General features: G+C 38.6%; 1 protein-coding gene across 1 annotated transcript in view; it reads left to right on the forward strand.

Annotated features, from left to right (window-relative positions):
* The first annotated feature begins 699 nt into the window (after positions 1-699).
* LOC114645730 (apolipoprotein L3-like) overlaps positions 700-18,448 on the forward strand; it is a 30,123-nt gene continuing 12,374 nt past the window's right edge. The window contains exons 1-3 of the mRNA XM_028793555.2: positions 700-772; positions 8,065-8,111; positions 17,716-17,755. Of these exons, the coding sequence (XP_028649388.1) occupies positions 8,103-8,111; positions 17,716-17,755 (49 nt within the window). The 5' untranslated portion in view covers positions 700-772; positions 8,065-8,102. The remainder of the gene's footprint in view (positions 773-8,064; positions 8,112-17,715; positions 17,756-18,448) is intronic.

The following is an 18,448-nucleotide window of genomic DNA, read 5'->3' on the forward strand; positions in this document are numbered from 1 at the left end:
AGATCATAAAGGAGGACAAAGGAAAACAAGTCCGGTTCTATTCACGAAACAGTGTGAACTGTGTGTTACAAATGAAAACTTTAAAAACAACTAATTTTGAGAGGTCACTCAATGAGTCATCAAAATTAAGTTATAGTATAACTACTGTATGCAGTTTCATATTTTTCAGATGAGGTGACTTTTTGCAGCAGTTCATTGTTCCCAGCAACATAGGTGTGGAACTCCACACAAGAAACATTCTTAAAACTGTACTTTGTAGGATGAATTCCTCTGACAGTCTATTTCTTTTGTCCACTGCACGTTGATCAAGAAAAATGCTCTTTCAATGTTGGCATTATGCCCAGGAATGGAAAAGAAACCTTTGATATGCCCCTGATTTGACCTGCAACTGTCCTTAATTAAGCAGCATTAGTTGTGAAAAAGCAAACTAAAAACTCAACTAGTAACAACTGAAAACCAATTCAAACAATCCTACTCCAACTTACTCTGCCTTTTTACTTCCCGGCATGCCTTCTTTCATACTTCTGTCTCCTCTGCTGCTCCTTAAATAGTCTGCTAGTGCTAAAAAAAACAACTACCCATCAATTCATAGGCAATCAACTCTACCTGGCCACTAGCCCACAAACAAAGAACCTTTGATATTGAGTAATGTTGTTCTCTCTTTTTGTTACATTTGCAGTCTTTGCAGATCGATTGTCTCCTCCGACTCCAAGATTGTTAGCACCTTACTGGATCAAAATCCAGTCCTCAGATACATAAGTGACATAACTAGGTAAGTTAAAGGGAACATTTACTTCTCTTAAATCTATTTGCTTACTGTGGGATTTGAGAGATTTATGGTTATATGCTCCTCTCTGCTAGATACCATAACAAAAAAAAAAATGGCACAGTTCCAGTATGGTGCTGAGGTGTCACCCACTGCACTCGGTTCCCAATCCAGGTGGTTTGTTGTGTGGTGGGTGCAGCAACACACTATCAGCAGATACACCCAACCTCTCTCTGTCTCTGACTGAAGGTCACGGTAATGAGTCAATAATATTCAGTATTCATTCCCTTTCATTCATTTTTACCTACAAAATTTTTTAAATAATTATTCTGAAACATTTGAAAGATATTTTCTAAACTAAGGATGTAGTGGCCACTTTATTAGGTATATGTGCTTACTAATGCAAAAAGCCTGCTTCTGCAAATAGCCAATCATTTGGCCACAACTCAGTACATATACTCCGTGTAGGCAGACATGGTCAAAACTTGTCAAAACGTATGTATGTATGTGTATGTATATGTATATTTATGTATATGTATGTTATATATATATATATATATAAAATAATTGTGGCCTGCAGAGGTCACTCCTGCCACCCAAACCCAACAGACAGATGCAGGACACAAGGTAAACACACATGCTTTTTTTTTTTTTTCCTCGCGGGAAACGCCTTTCCCCGTTTCCCACAGGCACAGCACAGTTCACAACACTGCACAAACTTCTTCCTTTCTTTGCTTCCACTCCTCCTGACTCTGGCTCCTGGAGTAGTGGTGATGGGCTCCATTTATAGGGCACCCAGAAATGCTCCAGGTGCCCAATGACCTTCTTCTGGCAGCACTTGCGATATGTGGGAAGTATGGCAAGTTGCACCATCTTGCTGGAAGTAACAAAGCGGTTTTCCGGGGTCAGACAACAAGGAAACATGGCAGGCGACACGATTGCAGCCGCCTATCAGGTGGCAGATGAGACAGGAGTCGTCTTGGTGGAGGCAGGCCACTTTTTCATGGGCCACCCTAGATTATGTAGAGTTTGTTCTGTACTGTGACATTTGAGGTGCAATCAGAATTTTTTTATGAATATTATCTTATCCCGGAGGTATTTTATATGCTTTGGTGACTGTTGGATTGACAAATGTCCATAATGAATGACAAGTTCAGCTCTACTGTATGATCTACGTAATTGGGAAATGAGTTGCAGAGGGACAATAATGCTTTATCTAGGATTCTACTAACAAGAACCTCATTTCATCATTATTTTCCCTATAGGATCTTTTAATATACTTGAAGTGAATAACTTTTTTAACACTCATTTCAATCTAATATAGCTTAACAATTGCAATTATTTTTTGTCAGGTTTACATGAGGATGTACTTTTTCCTTGTGTTCTATCCCTTTAAATCGAGAGGAATGTATAGCTCATGTCGTTAACTGAGTGAGGGTGAGACATTAATTGTCTGCTGTTAACTGGTAATCAAACGAGTAGCTGAGCAAATCGAGGAGAAAAACAAAGACAAAATATAACTACCTCTGCATTAGTTAAACTTGGGACTGCTCTTGTTCTGCTGTTAACTGAGACAGCACTTAGACCTGAGAATTGTCTCTTCTTAGTACCGTACTACATAGTCTGGGCTTGATCTGTGCTAGTGCGGTACTAGCTCAAGCTGCACCAAAATTCTGAAATATGTACTGTTCATCATTTTAAAGACAAATACTTTGCTAACTCCTTAAAACAGTTTCACAGTAAATTTTTTCTTTGACATTACACAGTACATATGAAAAACTCAGTTCAGGTTAATAAAGGACCAGTAACTGTGCACTGCATGATAACATGCAGTGAATACACTTGACTTGAGCATTCCTAGATTCCATACTCTTTCTCTGTATGTTTATCATTCTTTTGCTCAGAGATTGATGCGCTTGCTGCTTCCTGAGCAGTTCTTCTTTTCTCCACCCTAGCGGCTGCTTCGTTTTTTCTTTTGTCGGCATCTTTTCACGTTAAAACGGATTACGTCAGTGTTTGTGTTGCAATTACTCAGTACGTTTTCTTTAATATTTCACTTAAGCTGGCACTTAAATCATTCTTGAGGCAGATTGAAGACTTAAGTTATGAAGAGGTAGGGGAAGTGACGTCGAAGGTGTTAGAGATAACAGCGCCCGTACACGTGCTGCATGGCCGCCCTGCTGGCCACTGCCGAGAGTTGATTCTACAGTAAAATGAAATAAAAATAGAGGAATAACCTTGGAAGTCAATCATCACCCAGAAAGTGGATAGTTGACATCACTTAGTATATGTGTACCAAATTTCAGGTCAATAGGTCAAATGGTTTGTGAGCTACAGGTGAATTAAAATCCTGGACAGACAAACGAACAGCCATGGTAGTGTATTATATATAAAGGTTATTATTATTCTTATTGGCTATAGCAGGAGTCTCCAAACTATAGCCCGCGGGCCAGATGCGGCCCGCAAGGCCCTCTCATCCGGCCCGTGGAGACTTTTTTTATCTACGGAAAAAAATTACGGAAATTTACGTGTATCCTGCCAAGATCAGCCGCCGCTTACGTGGACGTTACGTTTTTACCGAATTAAAACAGAGGCGCGCAGTAGTGTGTGTTTTTCAACCGATCACTACATTGCAAAACCTTATTCGCTGCTTACTTTTTCTACTTCTGTTCAGTCAATGAGATGATATAACGCCATCTAGTGGCAGAGTTTTTAAATGGTTTGCTGCTTGTTCAAGACTTTGATTATTTTGATCAGTTTGCCAGTTGCGGTTGACTGCTGCGATGAGGAGGTGTTGGTGTCAGTTAGCGTCTAATTGCGAAATATGTTGCACTCTATTTTATTTAGTGATCATTTCCTTCGCGTAATTACTTACCAGTGTGTATAAAGTATTGGGAATGTCGTTAATTTAACAAGAATTTTCTGAATATTCTGAAGAGGAAACATTAAAAGCAACAATCTCTCTACCATAAGTGGATATATTTGCAGACTATATTCAGGTAAGTTTAACTTAAGAAATCATAAGAATTTTTAAACATTGTTTCGGGTCATTTGCAGCTATAATTGCGACGAAATTAGTTCGCATAATCAGGTTTTTTTGAGCGATATTGTGTGCAAGATACTTTCAGTTTCACTATTTATTCATGTTGAAGTCACATTATTTTAGTGCCCAACGATGGCCGAGAAGAGGAAAAGAAAAATAGACGATGAGTGTCGGCAATTTCAAGAAGAATGGAGTTTGAAATACTTCATCAAATCCGGCGAGAAAGCATTGTGTGTGATTTGCAACAAAACCGTGGATGTGATGAAAGAATACAACCTGCATTCATCGAAGCAAACATCAGGAGAAATGCACAGTTGGAGGGTAAAGTTCGTGCCGAAAAATTTTCTAAATTACAAAATCAACTCTCATCTCAGAGGGCATTGTTCAGTAAATCCTCAAATGAAAATGAATCCTTAACTAAGGCCAGTTATAAAGTTGCCTACATCCTGGCTAAAAGTGGCAAACCGTTTACAGATGGTGAAGGAATGTTTGTTGGAGGTGGCTGAGGAAATTTGCCCAGAAAAGTCGAAACAATTTAAAAATGTAGCTTTGGCTGCAAATACCATTGCCCGCCGTGTTGCAGACATGGGTGAAAACATTGTGACTCAAATAGCGAAAAATGCAAGCAAGTTTCGCCATTTTTCAATTGCAATGGATGAATCGCTGGACAGCTGTTCCACCTCTCAACTGCTTGTGTTCATTAGAGGTGTGGATGAAGACATGAACATAACACAAGAGCTGGCTTCCCTACATAGTATGTATGGCACGGTTACCGGAGAGGATATATTCAATGAATTGAAAAAAAACATTTGCTGATTATAACTTGGACTGGACTAACCTCAGTTGCCTGACTGTTGATGGAGGAAAGAACATGAGTGGCATAAAGAAAGGCTTGGTTGGACAAGTGAAGCAGATGTGTAATGAGAAAAACATTCTACAACCAATGTTCCTGCACTGTATTATTCACCAGCAAGCTTTGTGTGCTAAATATGTGGACATTAGCAGTGTACTGAATCCTGTGGTGAAGATGGTGAATTTAATAAGGTCACATGGGCTCAACCATAGACAGTTCAGAGACCTGTTGAAAGATACTGACACAGAATCGCAAGATTTACCATATTGCACAGCAGTAAGATGGCTAAGTTGTGAGAAAGTTATGAGCAGAGTATTTGAATTAAGAAAGGAAATAGGTGACTTCCTGGAAAGTAAAGGCAAGCCACAGCCATTACTATCTGATGAAGAGTGGGTATGGAAATTGGCCTTTGCTGCAGAGATAACTAGTCATTTAAATTTTCTGAACCTAAAACTACAAGGAGAGAAAAATCTAGTTTCTGATCTATACACCCACCTAAAGGCCTTCAGATCTAAACTTGTCTTGTTTTTGGAACAAGTACAGGCCAACAACTTGACGCACTTTCAGCAGTGCAAGGTCTTCATGGCTGAAGCAACAGCTGAGTTCCCCACGTCATTTGCATGCGAGATCATCAAAGACCTCCAGCTGCAGTTTCAGGAGCGGTTTTCTGACTTGGATTCAAAGGCAGAAGAAGTGAGACTGTTTCAAAACCCATTTGAAAGCAGATGTGGCCAGTTGCCCAGATGAACTGCAGCTGGAGGTCATTGAGTTGCAAGCAAATGACTTCCTTAGGGACAAGTTCAAAGAAGGACTAGTGGGTTTTTACCAGTTTTTGTCCATGGAAGACTTTCCTAATGTCAAAACTTTTGCATCAAGGTACCTTTCAATCTTTGGAACAACATACTTGTGTGAACAGACATTTTCAAGAATGAAATACGTGAAGAACAATTTGAGAACAAACTTGTCTGATGATAATCTCAGGTCACTGATGTTAGGGACATCAAATCTAAAGCCAGAAATGTCTGCTATTTTGGCATCCAGGAAACAATTTCACCATTCCCACTAATACAGGTGTTCATGTGTAGTGTATTAATCTGTTATTAAATAATAACTGAATAAAATAATATTAAATAAATAATTTAAAACCACATCTATATTTTGATTCTTTTTTTATTTGGACCTCGAGTGTGTAGTCGGCCCCCAAACTGCTGTTTGATAGTTAATGTGGCCCTCGGGCTAAAAAGTTTGGAGACCCCTGGGCTATAGCAATAGTAATGTATTATTAATATCTCAATCTGTCATCCAATTATTAACCTTCTAAACCATTTCTGGATTGTAAAGGTTTATTATTATAATAAAAATAATAATTATTATTATGCTGTTATGTTTTGATATGCAGTATTTAAAAACAGACTGTCTCTCTGTTTTCAATAGGTGTTTATTCATGAAGAGACCTGCTAGTCTTTCAAAACTCACTTATCACCGAAATCTTTCTTTTCCATGACTGCTCCTCTCAGCTTGGACAATCTAAGGGAACATCTCTCTATGGAGAGAGAAGTGTTTAATGAATCTAGGGATACCCCACTGTTAGCTTTCTCTTTCAGAGCCAGAGACTCTGAGGCATGCAGTAAAATACCACATTTGGCCATCTGTTCATTTCCTCATCCAGCTTAGCCTGTTTCAGGAGATCATTTGGAGCTGGAGCCTTGACAGCAGTTGACGCAAGGCATGAGCCAACCCTGAGCAAGATGTCGTTCCATTGAAGAGCACTGTCGCTCACTAAACCACACTGATAATTCAAGGAAATGTTAGAGAAGACAAGCAGATTCTTAAAGAATATTACTGAATAAATTCAAAAGAATGAAGGCACTATTCCAAGTACTATTGGCTATAAAGAAAAGGAAAGCAAAACTGCAGTTTAGACAAATAGGATAATATGAATGGCAATATACGAAACACAAACGTGAAGATATGAAAGTCATTATATTACATATACATAGAACTTTTTGATCCCTTGAAGAAAATGTACTTACTCCAGCACAGCGGTTCTCAAACTGTGGGGCGCAAAGTAACAAAAAAGGGGTCACGGATGTTGCCATATGTGGCATAATTTCGCTATTCGTAGGGAAATTTTAAACTTGTAGCGGTGTATCAGAAGGAAAAAATATAGGAATAAATTTTATTAGGGTTTCAAAAAAAACATTAGGGGGGCACGATTAAAACTGTAATAAAAACTCGGGTCGCAAATACTTAAAGGTTGAGAAACACTGCTCCAGCAGCAAAATAGAACATAATTACTCATTATTTGACTGATGCATTAATTCAATGCAGCTTACACCATTTGAGATACATTTGGTATCATTTCTTTTGTTTTTACAATGGAGCACAAGCAGGTAAAATGATTTGGTCATGGTCACACTAGCCAGGAGTTAGTCTTGAACCCAAAATCTTACCCACTATGTCACACTGCCTGCTATGCTGCAGTGTGAAACATTAAAGACTGTACACATTGTCTCATAAGTACAATTCAAAGAACTGTACACACCTGTATCCCCAATGTACATTAAATTTATAGTGTTCCTAAAAAAATGACCAGTGTGTCTGTTACAACTAGCTAAGGTAAATATTAAAGTAATCCAGACAAGAACAGGCCACTCAACCCAACAAAGCTCTCCAGTTCTATCCACTCAATTCTTCTAAAATAACATCAAGCTGAGTTTTGAAAGCCCCTAAAGTCCTACTGTCAACCACACTACTCGATCATTTGTTCCATTTGTCTATGGTTTTCTATTTAAAGAAAAACGTCCTAATATTTGTGCAAATTTTACCCTTAAGTTTCCCTATTTTCTGGTTAAACTCCTTTTAAATTAACAATCTACTGGAAAATTCCCTTCATAAACTCTTCAATCATATCTCCTCTTATTCTTCATTTGTTTAAACTGCTTTTATTTATCCCCTGCAGCTCTGGTATCAGCCCAGTCACTCTTCTCTGGACATTCTCCAGTGCTGCTATGTCTTATATGCTTTGCTGTGACCTGTAAAGATAGGCCTGATAGGAGGATGGATAATATAGTTGTTATGCTGATTTACAGGTAAAGTCCTTGTACTCTCCATATATAACCTTTTGGTGCAATGTTTATTTTAATAGGCACTATAATGTGTTTATATATGTAGTCAGTGTATTTATACAAAGCAAATTACAGATCAGTTGTCAGTATGGTCACGTGAGTTATTATCCTTTACTTTTCTAAACTTTTTGTGTTTGTATCACAAGACTTTAGGGTCACCTAAAAAAGGCTTTACCTAAAAGGCTTTTGATATCCAGAGCCGATAGACAGCAGGCCACAGTGTCCCATACAATCTGTTGGTGTATTCGTGCTAAGTGTTAAATCTTCTTTGCAGGAAGAGAGGTACCTTTAGAAGAGGACAGCTGACTGAAGATGTCTGAGGTTAAATTTCTTTTTCTTTTCTTTTTTTTTTTTCTTTTAGATGCTAATGGCTTAGAAATAGAAAATAGATAAATTGTCTATCACATTGCCATGCAACTGAAAACTTTTCTGAAACACAATTTACATTTAATTTGGATGTATGACCTTTGTTGTATGAGGAGTTGTTCTTCGGTTTGGGAAAATTTTGTGACTGCTTTATGTAGCTTGTATGTCAATAAAACATACTGTAAAATGAGTGTATGGACATTTTCAGTTGGATTGACCTTCTCGCTTCTGCCTTTCTTTGAATGCAAAAAAAGTACAGCAAAGTCAAACTCCAATAATTAACTGTAGTCTATAAGTAAATTAATATTAACCAGATCGTTTAACTCAGTGACATTAGAGTACATTAGAGGAGATTCTGCCATGTTACTTCAGACATATGATATCTACTGTACAGTATGTAGAATTTGCCAGTTCTCCCTTATGTACTCCGTCCCCCAATACCAAGCATGAGATCATTGGTTGACTTTAAATTTCCTAAGCATGGGTGACTTTGCCCTGTACAATTCTCAGACTGGATGGATTCAATTTTGACCTAAAATGTGTTTTTAAAATTATTTTATGAAATATATTATTTTGTTCATGTAAAATAGGAACACTTAGGTTTAAATTATTATATGAGCACAATATATAACAATGTGTACATTCATCATTGAACCTTCTTGATTCAGTTCAAGGTGATGGGGAACAAACCTTCCTCTGGCTTATTTATGTGCAAAGTGGCAGCCTACCCAGAGAAAGGGGTCACTAACACAAACACCCAGGCAAAAACAGCTTTAGACTCTTCAATTAACAAAACACACAGATACATAGGAAAAACACTACATGCTATAATTGATAGACATTGACACATTAATTTATAATTAAACTTTTAAGTCAAATCACGTGGCTTTGTCATACCATCTGTACAGTGTTTGCAGCATACAGTGGCATGAACTAAAGGACTGTGTTGCAACATATAAATAAACATAAGACAAAGACATTCACTATACTATAATTGATAAACAAATCAATAATAGGTAAATTAATATATGAAATTTTGAAATTGATAGTAATATATATAAATAATAACTATTGGTAATAACAGTAGTTACAAATGAACTACATATAAATAAGCTACAGTATATAAGCAGAACTAAGGGTAGGAGGGCAGCACAGAGTTTAGGGGGTAGATGCTGTTGCAGAACTGGTTTGGATACTACAATACCTACTGCCAGATGGTCCTAGGACAAAGAGGCCATGCTAGGGGTGAGAGTGTTCTTCCGCCACAATACTCTGCAGAAGCAATGTTTGATGTCAATGTCTTTAATGAATGGCAAAGAAGCCCCCAATGATGTTTTCTGCTGTGTATCCTATCAGTTGTAGGACCTTACGGTCAGAGACACTGCGGTTCCCAAAGCAGATGGTGATGTACCTGGTCAGAATGCCTCTGTTGAATGTGGTAACAATAAGGGAAGACAGACTTGCCACCTTTAGGTGTTGAAGCAAGTGGCATTAATTAATCAGGTAATGTCAGCTGCCTTGTGCACACCAAGGAATAAAGTGCTTTGGACCGATTCCACCACAGAGCCCTCAATGTGCAGTGGGGTGTGGACAGCATGTGCCTTCCTGAAATCAACGATCATCTCTTCCATCTTATCCATGTTAAGACGCACATTGCTACCCTTGTTCCAGTCCACCAAACATTGCATCTCCATTCTCTAAGCTAACTCGGCCCAATTGCTGATGAGACCCATCACCATTGTGTCATCAGTGAAATTAAAGATGGTGTTAGACCTGTGCAATACACAGCGGTACAGCCATGAGTCAGCAGAGTGAACAGAAGTAGGATGAGTATGCAGCCCTACGGGACAGCAGTGCTCATCATGATCGTCCTGGAGATGTTGTTTCTGACACATACTCACTGGGGTCTCTCTGTCAGGAAGCTCAGAATCCAGTTATATAGGGAAGTGTTATAGCCTAGCAAACTCCTCTTCCCTATTATCTTCTGAAGTATGAAGGTTGTTCAACTGAAGATATGGCATCCTCCGTGGAACAGTTTGGGTAATAAGCAAAATGGAGAGGGCCATGTGACATAAGAAGTTCAGCTTTCAGGTGGCCTAAAGGTAGCACTTCATGATGACTAGTGTCAGTGGTATGGGGTGGTTGATAGATATGAAAGTCAAACTATGGCTTGTGAGCAATTCATAGAATGTTAGTATGGTACTCGTTAAATGTTCTTCACATGGTGATACTACAGTTGGCTTGTGTAAGTTGTCATTGTCTGAAAGATAATTAAATAAAACAAACTTTTCCCATACATATTGCTACAGTCAGTAGTGTTACCACATACAGGGTGGACAAATCTAAAAATCACACATGTAAGTTTATAAAGAATGAGTTTCCGCAATTTTATCAAAAAGGCATTTTCTTGGCAGTGACACTTCTGAAGGTGGAACATTAGGTGTGACTCTGGGTCTGTGCACAAATCTGTTTACAAATGTGAAAGAATGAAGTTGGAACAAGAGAGGTTTTTCAGAAGCGAATCCACCAAAATATACTATTACTATGTTTTAACCTAAGTGTTTGGTGAGATGAGGAGTGAAAGACATTTACTGTCAGCTACATTGCATACTATGCCTTTGGGCAATTTGTGTTTTCGCAGTGCTTCATCTCTGGGTTGAAGGAGGAGGATAATGAGCAGCTCCTCAAGTGAGCTTATTTAGGTTTGGTATAGCACTGTTATATTGCCCTTTTCTCCATTATTCAAAATTTGTAATAATTTTAGTCAGTTGCAACAGGCAAAACCAGTTTATTTTCCCAATTTTAAGGATCAGCATTCAGACAGAAGTATGGTCTTTGTCTGATATACAGATCAAGTTTTCTGTCTTTCATTATGAATTTGAATCTCACTTTCAGGACTGCTGCAAGACAGATTTTCCTATTTTTACTTTCTCATATACGAAGTACAGGAAAAGTATTGGAATTGTCCAAAAATTCGATTTTGAGATTTTGATGAAGGGCGGCACGGTGGCGCAGTGGTAGTGCTGCTGCCTTGCAGTTAGGAGACCTTGGGTTCGCTTCCCGGGTCCTCCCTGCGTGGAGTTTGCATGTTCTCCCCGTGTCTGCGTGGTTTTCCTCCCTCAGTCTAAAGACATGCAGGTTAGGTGGATTGGCGATTCTGAATTGGCCCGTGTGTGTGTGCTTGGTGTGTGGGAGTGTTTGTGTATGTCCTGTGGTGGGTTGGCACCCTGCCCGGGATTGTTTCCTGCCTTGTGCCCTGTGTTGGCTGGGATTGGCTCCAGCAGATCCCCATGACCCTGTGTTCGGATTCAGCGGGTTGGACAATGGATGGATTTTGACGAATCTCAGCGTTTTAGACCTCCCTGACTTACTTGTATACAGGCTATAAGGAAAGTTTTGGAATCCTCCAAAAAATTAGATTTAGGGATTTTGATTAATCCATTTTTGGAATTATGTCTGTGTGTCTGTCTGTGTGTGGGTGTGTGCGTGTGTGTATGTAAACACGATAACTTGAGTACACTTTCATTTAAGTCAACCAAATTTTGCATACAAGTATCGGGTACAAAACATAGATTTCTATCAACTTTTGGGTTGTATCCGCTAGGGAATCGGGAGCCCGGGATTCCCAGACTTTTTTCATTGCTGGGAATAAAACTGCTGTAATTCCCGGGAAAACGGGAACAGCCAAGCTCGCATATATAGCGTGTAAAAGTGTAAAATCAATCAAGAAATAAGAGTTATAGTTGAAAATAATTAAGGTGGCGCCATTGCTGCAGCTTGCACTTCATCAGACAACAGCTTTGAACAGCAACTTGCAATGCGTCAGTCTGTTGCATCCGCATTATCTGTGCCAAGAAACTTGCCATCACAGAATGATGACAAGAAACTGGATGCATCAGTAAAAGCTGAAATGGCGCCGTTTCAGAGCAACGGCAAGCGCGGGTGTTGTTTAGAACAAGTCTATCTATCTGATGACTGTGCCGCCTACTTCAGTTGAGGCAGAGTGTGCTTTCTTAGTGGCTGGCGTACTCTGCATGAAGGTGCACTCTAGCCTAGACGACCCCATGCTGGACACGTTGTGCATTCTACGCTCTTATTACCGCAACTAACTAGATACATATACTTATATGACAGCAATAACTGTTTGTAGATAAGGTTAGTCTTTTATTTGTGTCAACATATTGCAGTAGTTTTATTAAAAATAAGTGTCGGTCGTTCTAAAACCGTTCACGTGCGGGATTCCCAAATTCCCAGGAATGGATTCCTTAATATCCGCCAACCAGAAGTGGTACTTTGCTTGAACACATACTCGATTTTGTTGTTTTTTGTTTTTTTTTTTTTTCATTCATGCAGCTTCAGAGCCCGATTTATTCAACTTTTTAAATAATTTTTCAATATATTATCAATTTGTTGTTGATGGTTCTTTAATGTACAAAATATAAAAATATAATCATTGTCTTGTGGTTTACTTATGAAATATTCATCCCCATATCTGACTATACAAGAAAGTCTAGAGGAGACCACTCCCAATTTTTAAAATTATCTATGCCTTTAATGTGAAAGTGTTATGGAGGGCTTGCAGATGAAAGTAATTGAAATCCAATGTAATAGTGAATTTAAAAATAAGTTTACCAGAGTTTATTTGAATTCTATAGACTGCGCATTATTTAGGATTACTTTACTTTCCAAGGCTTTGTAAGACTGCTGTGCATACATGGCTGTGCATCACTATTTGGTAGCACATACAGTTGGAGGTAGGTCTGGGATTAAAATCGATTTTCATTTGGATTTTATGTAATGGCCTTAACACTACAGTCCATACTGTTTTATTTATATATATATATATATATTTGCAGCTGGAGATCCACAAAGGGAGAAAAATGAAACATAAAGTAGTTTTTATTCCTGAGCTTTCAACCCCTGCCTGGGGTCTTCATCAGAGGATAATGCTTAGACTTACAAGGCAATATATAGCAAAGAGGGGGTGGGGGAGGTGGCTAAGTCAGTGTGATCAGGAGGGGGGGGGGGTATTGGGTGTACAGTTTATTTATTATGAACATGTTCTTAAGTTTGCATATGCTGGATTTATGTCCAAGTGTCTGTTGATGGCACTATAAAATATGGCCAACCTGTTTCGTCTTGCAGGTCTTTTAAGTATCTTCCGAGAAGATCATGTGTCGTCTTCCTGGTTTTCCTTTCCAAGATTTTTTTTTAAATTTTTATATATATATATATATATATATATATATATATATATATATATATATATATATATATATATATATATATATATATATATATATATATATATATATATATATATATATATATTGAAACTCCTAAATAAAATCTGGTCCGAACAATTAACTTAAGAAGTCACATAATTGGTTGATTAGGGTCCACCTGTGTGCAATCAAAGTGTCACATGATGCCTGTATAAATAGACCTGTACTGAAAGGCCCCTGACACTGCCACACCACTAAGCAAACACCATTAAGACCAACAACAACATTTATTTATATAGCACATTTTCATATAAATGATGCAGCTCAAAGTGCTTTACATGACGAAGAGAAAAAAGAAATAATTAAAATTAAGGAACACTAATTAACATAGAATAAAAGTAAGGTCCAATGGCCAGGGAGGACAGAAAAAAACAAAAAAAATCTACAGGGGTTCCAGGCCACAAGACCACCCCGCCCCCTCTAGGCATTCTACCTAACATAAATGACCTCAATCAGTCCTCATTGTATTCAGGTTTCTCATGGAAGAATTTGATGATGATGGTCATGTGGACTTCTGGCCTTTAATCCATCAATGTAAGGACATCACTGTGCTTTGATTAGGTGGTGGTGGTGCAGATCACCATCACAGAAAACCGGAAAAAGAACAGAAGAGAAAGTAGGGGTTAGTACGGATTTTGGAGCCACCATCAATAATAATAATTAATTAAATATACAGAGCATCAGGAATTGACTAAGATGAAGCTATGAGAGAGCCATGTTAAAGTAATGTGTTTTCAGCAGTGTTTTAAAGTGCTACACTGTTTTAGCTTGGCGAATTCCTATTGACAAGCTATTCCAGATTTTAGGTGCATAACAGCAGAAGGCTGCCTCACCACTTCTTTTAAGTTTAGCTCTTGGAATTCTAAGTAGACACTCATTTGAAGATCTAAAGTTACGATTTGGAGTGTAAGGTGTAAGATGGAGCGAGATTATTTAAGGCTATGTAAACCACAAGCAATATTTTAAAGTCAATTCTAAATGACACAGGTATCCAGTGTAGTGACATCAAAACTGGGGTGATGTGCTCGGATTTTTGTTTTCTAGTTAAGATTCTAGCAGCTGCATTCTGCACTCATTGCAATCGATTGATGTCTTGTTTTGTGTAGTCCTGAGAGGAGTGCGTTACAGTAGTTCACGCTTCTGTTTTCAGTCGGCTGGATTAATTTTTCAGCATCTTGCAATGTTATAAGAGGTCTAACTTTTGTTATATTTCTTAAGTGAAAATATGCTGTCCTAGTGATGTGATTAATATATGATTTAAAATTCAGGTCAGCCAATAGTTACCCCTAAATTCTTTACCTCCGTCTTGACTTTTAATCCTAATGCATCAAGTTTATTTCTAATAGGCAATAATGGATATAATGAGGTTATCACTAAAATTATTGTTTTCTTTATTTTTAGTTTGAGAAAATTACTACTCATTCATTCGGAAACACAAGTGAGCACTCCAAACAAGTCAGAGTTGTAGAGAAGTGTAGATCCAGGTTGAAAAATATCCCAAACTTATAATGGATTTAAAGGTGCTCAAAGGGATATTCTAACAAAATGGAAAGAATATGGCACTAGTACAAACTTGACGAGAAGGCTGTGACAAACAGGACAAAATGTAACAAAATTGGACAAATACTGAGGGGGATCAATAGAAGGCACTGTAGATATTTTATATTTAAACCATTTCTTCAAGCAAGTATTTTAAAATTAGTTAATGTTTAGTCATTACATGTCTTAGGTTGCCTGTGTTCATAGGCACAACTGGATTTTATATAGCCCACTGTACAAGTCCTTTTTGATAATTTTGCCACTTAGCAGATACTTTTATCTAAAGCAACCTACAAAAGATGGTATATATGAAAAGCATTATATGATAACTTGATAGATAGAGCTGTGGAGCCACAATGCTAACCACTACACCAGTTATTCCATAAATGCCCTATTGAAGCTCCATAACGTTTTTCTTAGAAAGAAAGGTATATGCCTATAGGTAATGAGGCCTACTAGAAGAGAAATTGGATTGAAAGTCACCAGCTTCAAAGTCCATCACTGACTCACTTAGGGTCCTTAAACAAATCAAATGTCCTGCCCGTGCTTTAGTAATCTGTCCATCCTTCCTTTGAATTTTCGTGGCACTTGTTTGAATTAAGGACCACAGGAGTCAATGCCTACCCTGGCTGCATTGGCCATGATGCCGTCCATTACAGATCAATTTCAGTTATTACAACATTCTCAAACCTAGGTAATACAATTCAGGGTCACAGAGGGCCAGAACATATTCTGGCAGCATTGAACACAAGGCAGGAGCCAATACATGGTTGGGAACCAGTCTAATACAGAGCCCGCTCACATATACGACCACAGTCATACATGATCAGTGTGCCTCTTAATGTGGGTGAGATGAAAGAGATGATTGTTGACTTCAGGAAGTCCCATACTGTCCACTCCCCACTGCACATCAAGGACTCTTTGCTGGAATTGGTCAAGAGCACCAGATTTCTTGGTTTGCACCTGGTAGCTAACTTTACTTGGTCAATTAACACCACTTCCATATCCAAGATGGTGCAGCTGTGTATCCACTCACTTCAGCTGCTTAGAAAGGCAAGTAAACCTTCCCCCATTCCATGCATATTCTACCATCGAATGAGTTTTGACCAACTACATCACTGTCTGGTTTTCCAAATGCAGCTCCTCTGACCACAAGGTCCTACAACAAATATTATACACTGTAGAAAGGTCCCAATTCATATCTGCCCTCCATTAAAGACATGTTTATCAAGTGTTGCATCTGCAAAGCCCACAGCATTGTGAAGGTTCGCTCCCACAGTCTCTTTGACCCACTTCCATCTTGCAGAAGGTTCTGTAGCATCCAAACCAGTTCTCAGGTTCTCCAACAGCTTCTACCCCTTGGCTGTCTGGACTCTGAATTCTGTGCTGCCCCTTTCAATTCAGACCTGCTTCTACTTTATTTATATGCAGTTCATTTATTACAACTGTTGTTTTTATTAGTGGTTGTTGGTTTTATTTATTTATTTGTAATATATTACAGTATAGTTCTTTACTTGTCTTGCAGTTGTCCTGTGTTTATGTATACGTTGCACCTCAGTCCTGGGGAGCATTATTTTGTTTCACTGTATGGTGCAATATGGTGTATGAATGGCATGACAATAAAGCCACTTGACTTGTAATATCCATTAAATTAACATGCACATGTATAGGTATATTAGATGAAAACCAAAGGACCCAAAAAAACTAACATAGAAATGAGAAGAACATGCAGACTCTACACAGAGCAAAAGGTTATGGGAGTTAAACACAGAATTGCAGGATCCTGACATAGTGGTGTTAACTGGTGCTCTATCATGCTTCATAGATTTAGTTATTAGTAAACTGTTGTACTCTTCTTGTTTCAGTTAAGTTTTCAAAACAAAAGGCACTATATGTATGTAGCCCGTGCATTTATACAAAGTTACTGAACAGCTGATCTGTAAGTCAAACACAGAGTAAACTGGTCAAGATTACATTATGACTTAATGGCAGGAATTCAACTGGCTGCTGTATGCTTTACATCCTACACTGTTCGCCTTTTGAATCAAAGCTTATTATTTTCCTTGTTTCTTTTAATGGAGGACCACCTGCACCCTTTTTGAGAAAGAATTTCATGTCAGACATAAGAATGATAAGCAGTAGATAAAAAAAAGTGGTACATTACCAACTGAATTAGTGAAAAGTTATGAAAATAATCGGATTGCATCTGCAAAATTGTTTTGCTTTCTGTTTGAACACTGTTGGCACCTTCATTTACCATCTTATCACCTAGACACATTCTCTCTTCAATATGGTCACATTAGTTTCTTATTATTTTCCACATAATGTGCATTTCTGCCACAAGGCTAGTCACCTGGAAGTGCCTTTGACCCAAAGTCACTTGGAGAATGAGCTGCAGTGCCTCAGACTCTGTCACTAGGTCATGCTAAGTGTTAAATCTCCATCACATTGTCACCTCTTTGGACCCATCAGACTTGGTTTAAGAATCCAGCCTTTGACCTGTGAGCACAAATTGAAGTATCTTGTGTAAAAAGTTGTGTGGCTTGCCCTCCATCAGCATCTTCTTTCTTTACTGAAGGTTTGTAAATTACTTGCATGATAAAGTGCTCAGAGTGGGGTTTTTTTTTTTGTGACTTTCATCTGTCATCTTCCTCTTCAGGACAGTCCCCATCTCTGGGCACATCTGATATTTATTGGTTACTCTATCTTTATGACACATTTATTTTCTTTCACAGGAAAATAATAACCTATTGGACTTTTACTATTCTGAGGAACGTAAGTAACTGTATACAAAAAATCATCTCAGCTTTTTGTCTGTCTTGTATTGTACTCTGTGGCACAGTGTTGATATTATATCACTGAATTGATTTAACACAATTTATTTTTATAAAGCGCACACACAGCATAGAAACATGTAAACCTAAACAAGAAAAAACACAAAGTTCAACACAAATTACAGAAATTAATATCTATACGTCCATCCATCCATCCTCTTCCGCTTATCCGAGGTCGGGTCACGGGGGCAGCAGCTTGAGCAGAGATGCCCAGACTTCCCTCTCCCCGGCCACTTCTTCTAGCTCTTCCGAGAGAATCCCAAGGCGTTCCCAGGCCAGCCGAGAGACATAGTCCCTCCAGCGTGTCCTGGGTCTTCCCCGGGGCCTCCTCCCGGTTAGATGTGCCCGAAACACCTCACCAGGGAGGCGTCCAGGAGGCCGCTTGTATTCGTGATCTCGTTCTTTCAGTCACTACCCATAGCTCATGACCATAGGTGAGGGTAGGAACATAGATCGACTGGTAAATTGAAAGCTTTGCCTTGCGGCTCAGCTCCTTTTTCACCACGACAGACCGATGCAGAGCCCGCATCACTACGGATGCCACACTGATCCGCCTGTCGATATCCCACTCTATTCTTCCCTCAATCGTGAACAAGATCCCGAGATACTTGAACTCCTCCACTTGGGGCAGGAT

This window comes from Erpetoichthys calabaricus, chromosome 2 (assembly GCF_900747795.2).
Source record: "Erpetoichthys calabaricus chromosome 2, fErpCal1.3, whole genome shotgun sequence".
NCBI classification, from domain to species: domain Eukaryota; kingdom Metazoa; phylum Chordata; class Cladistia; order Polypteriformes; family Polypteridae; genus Erpetoichthys; species Erpetoichthys calabaricus.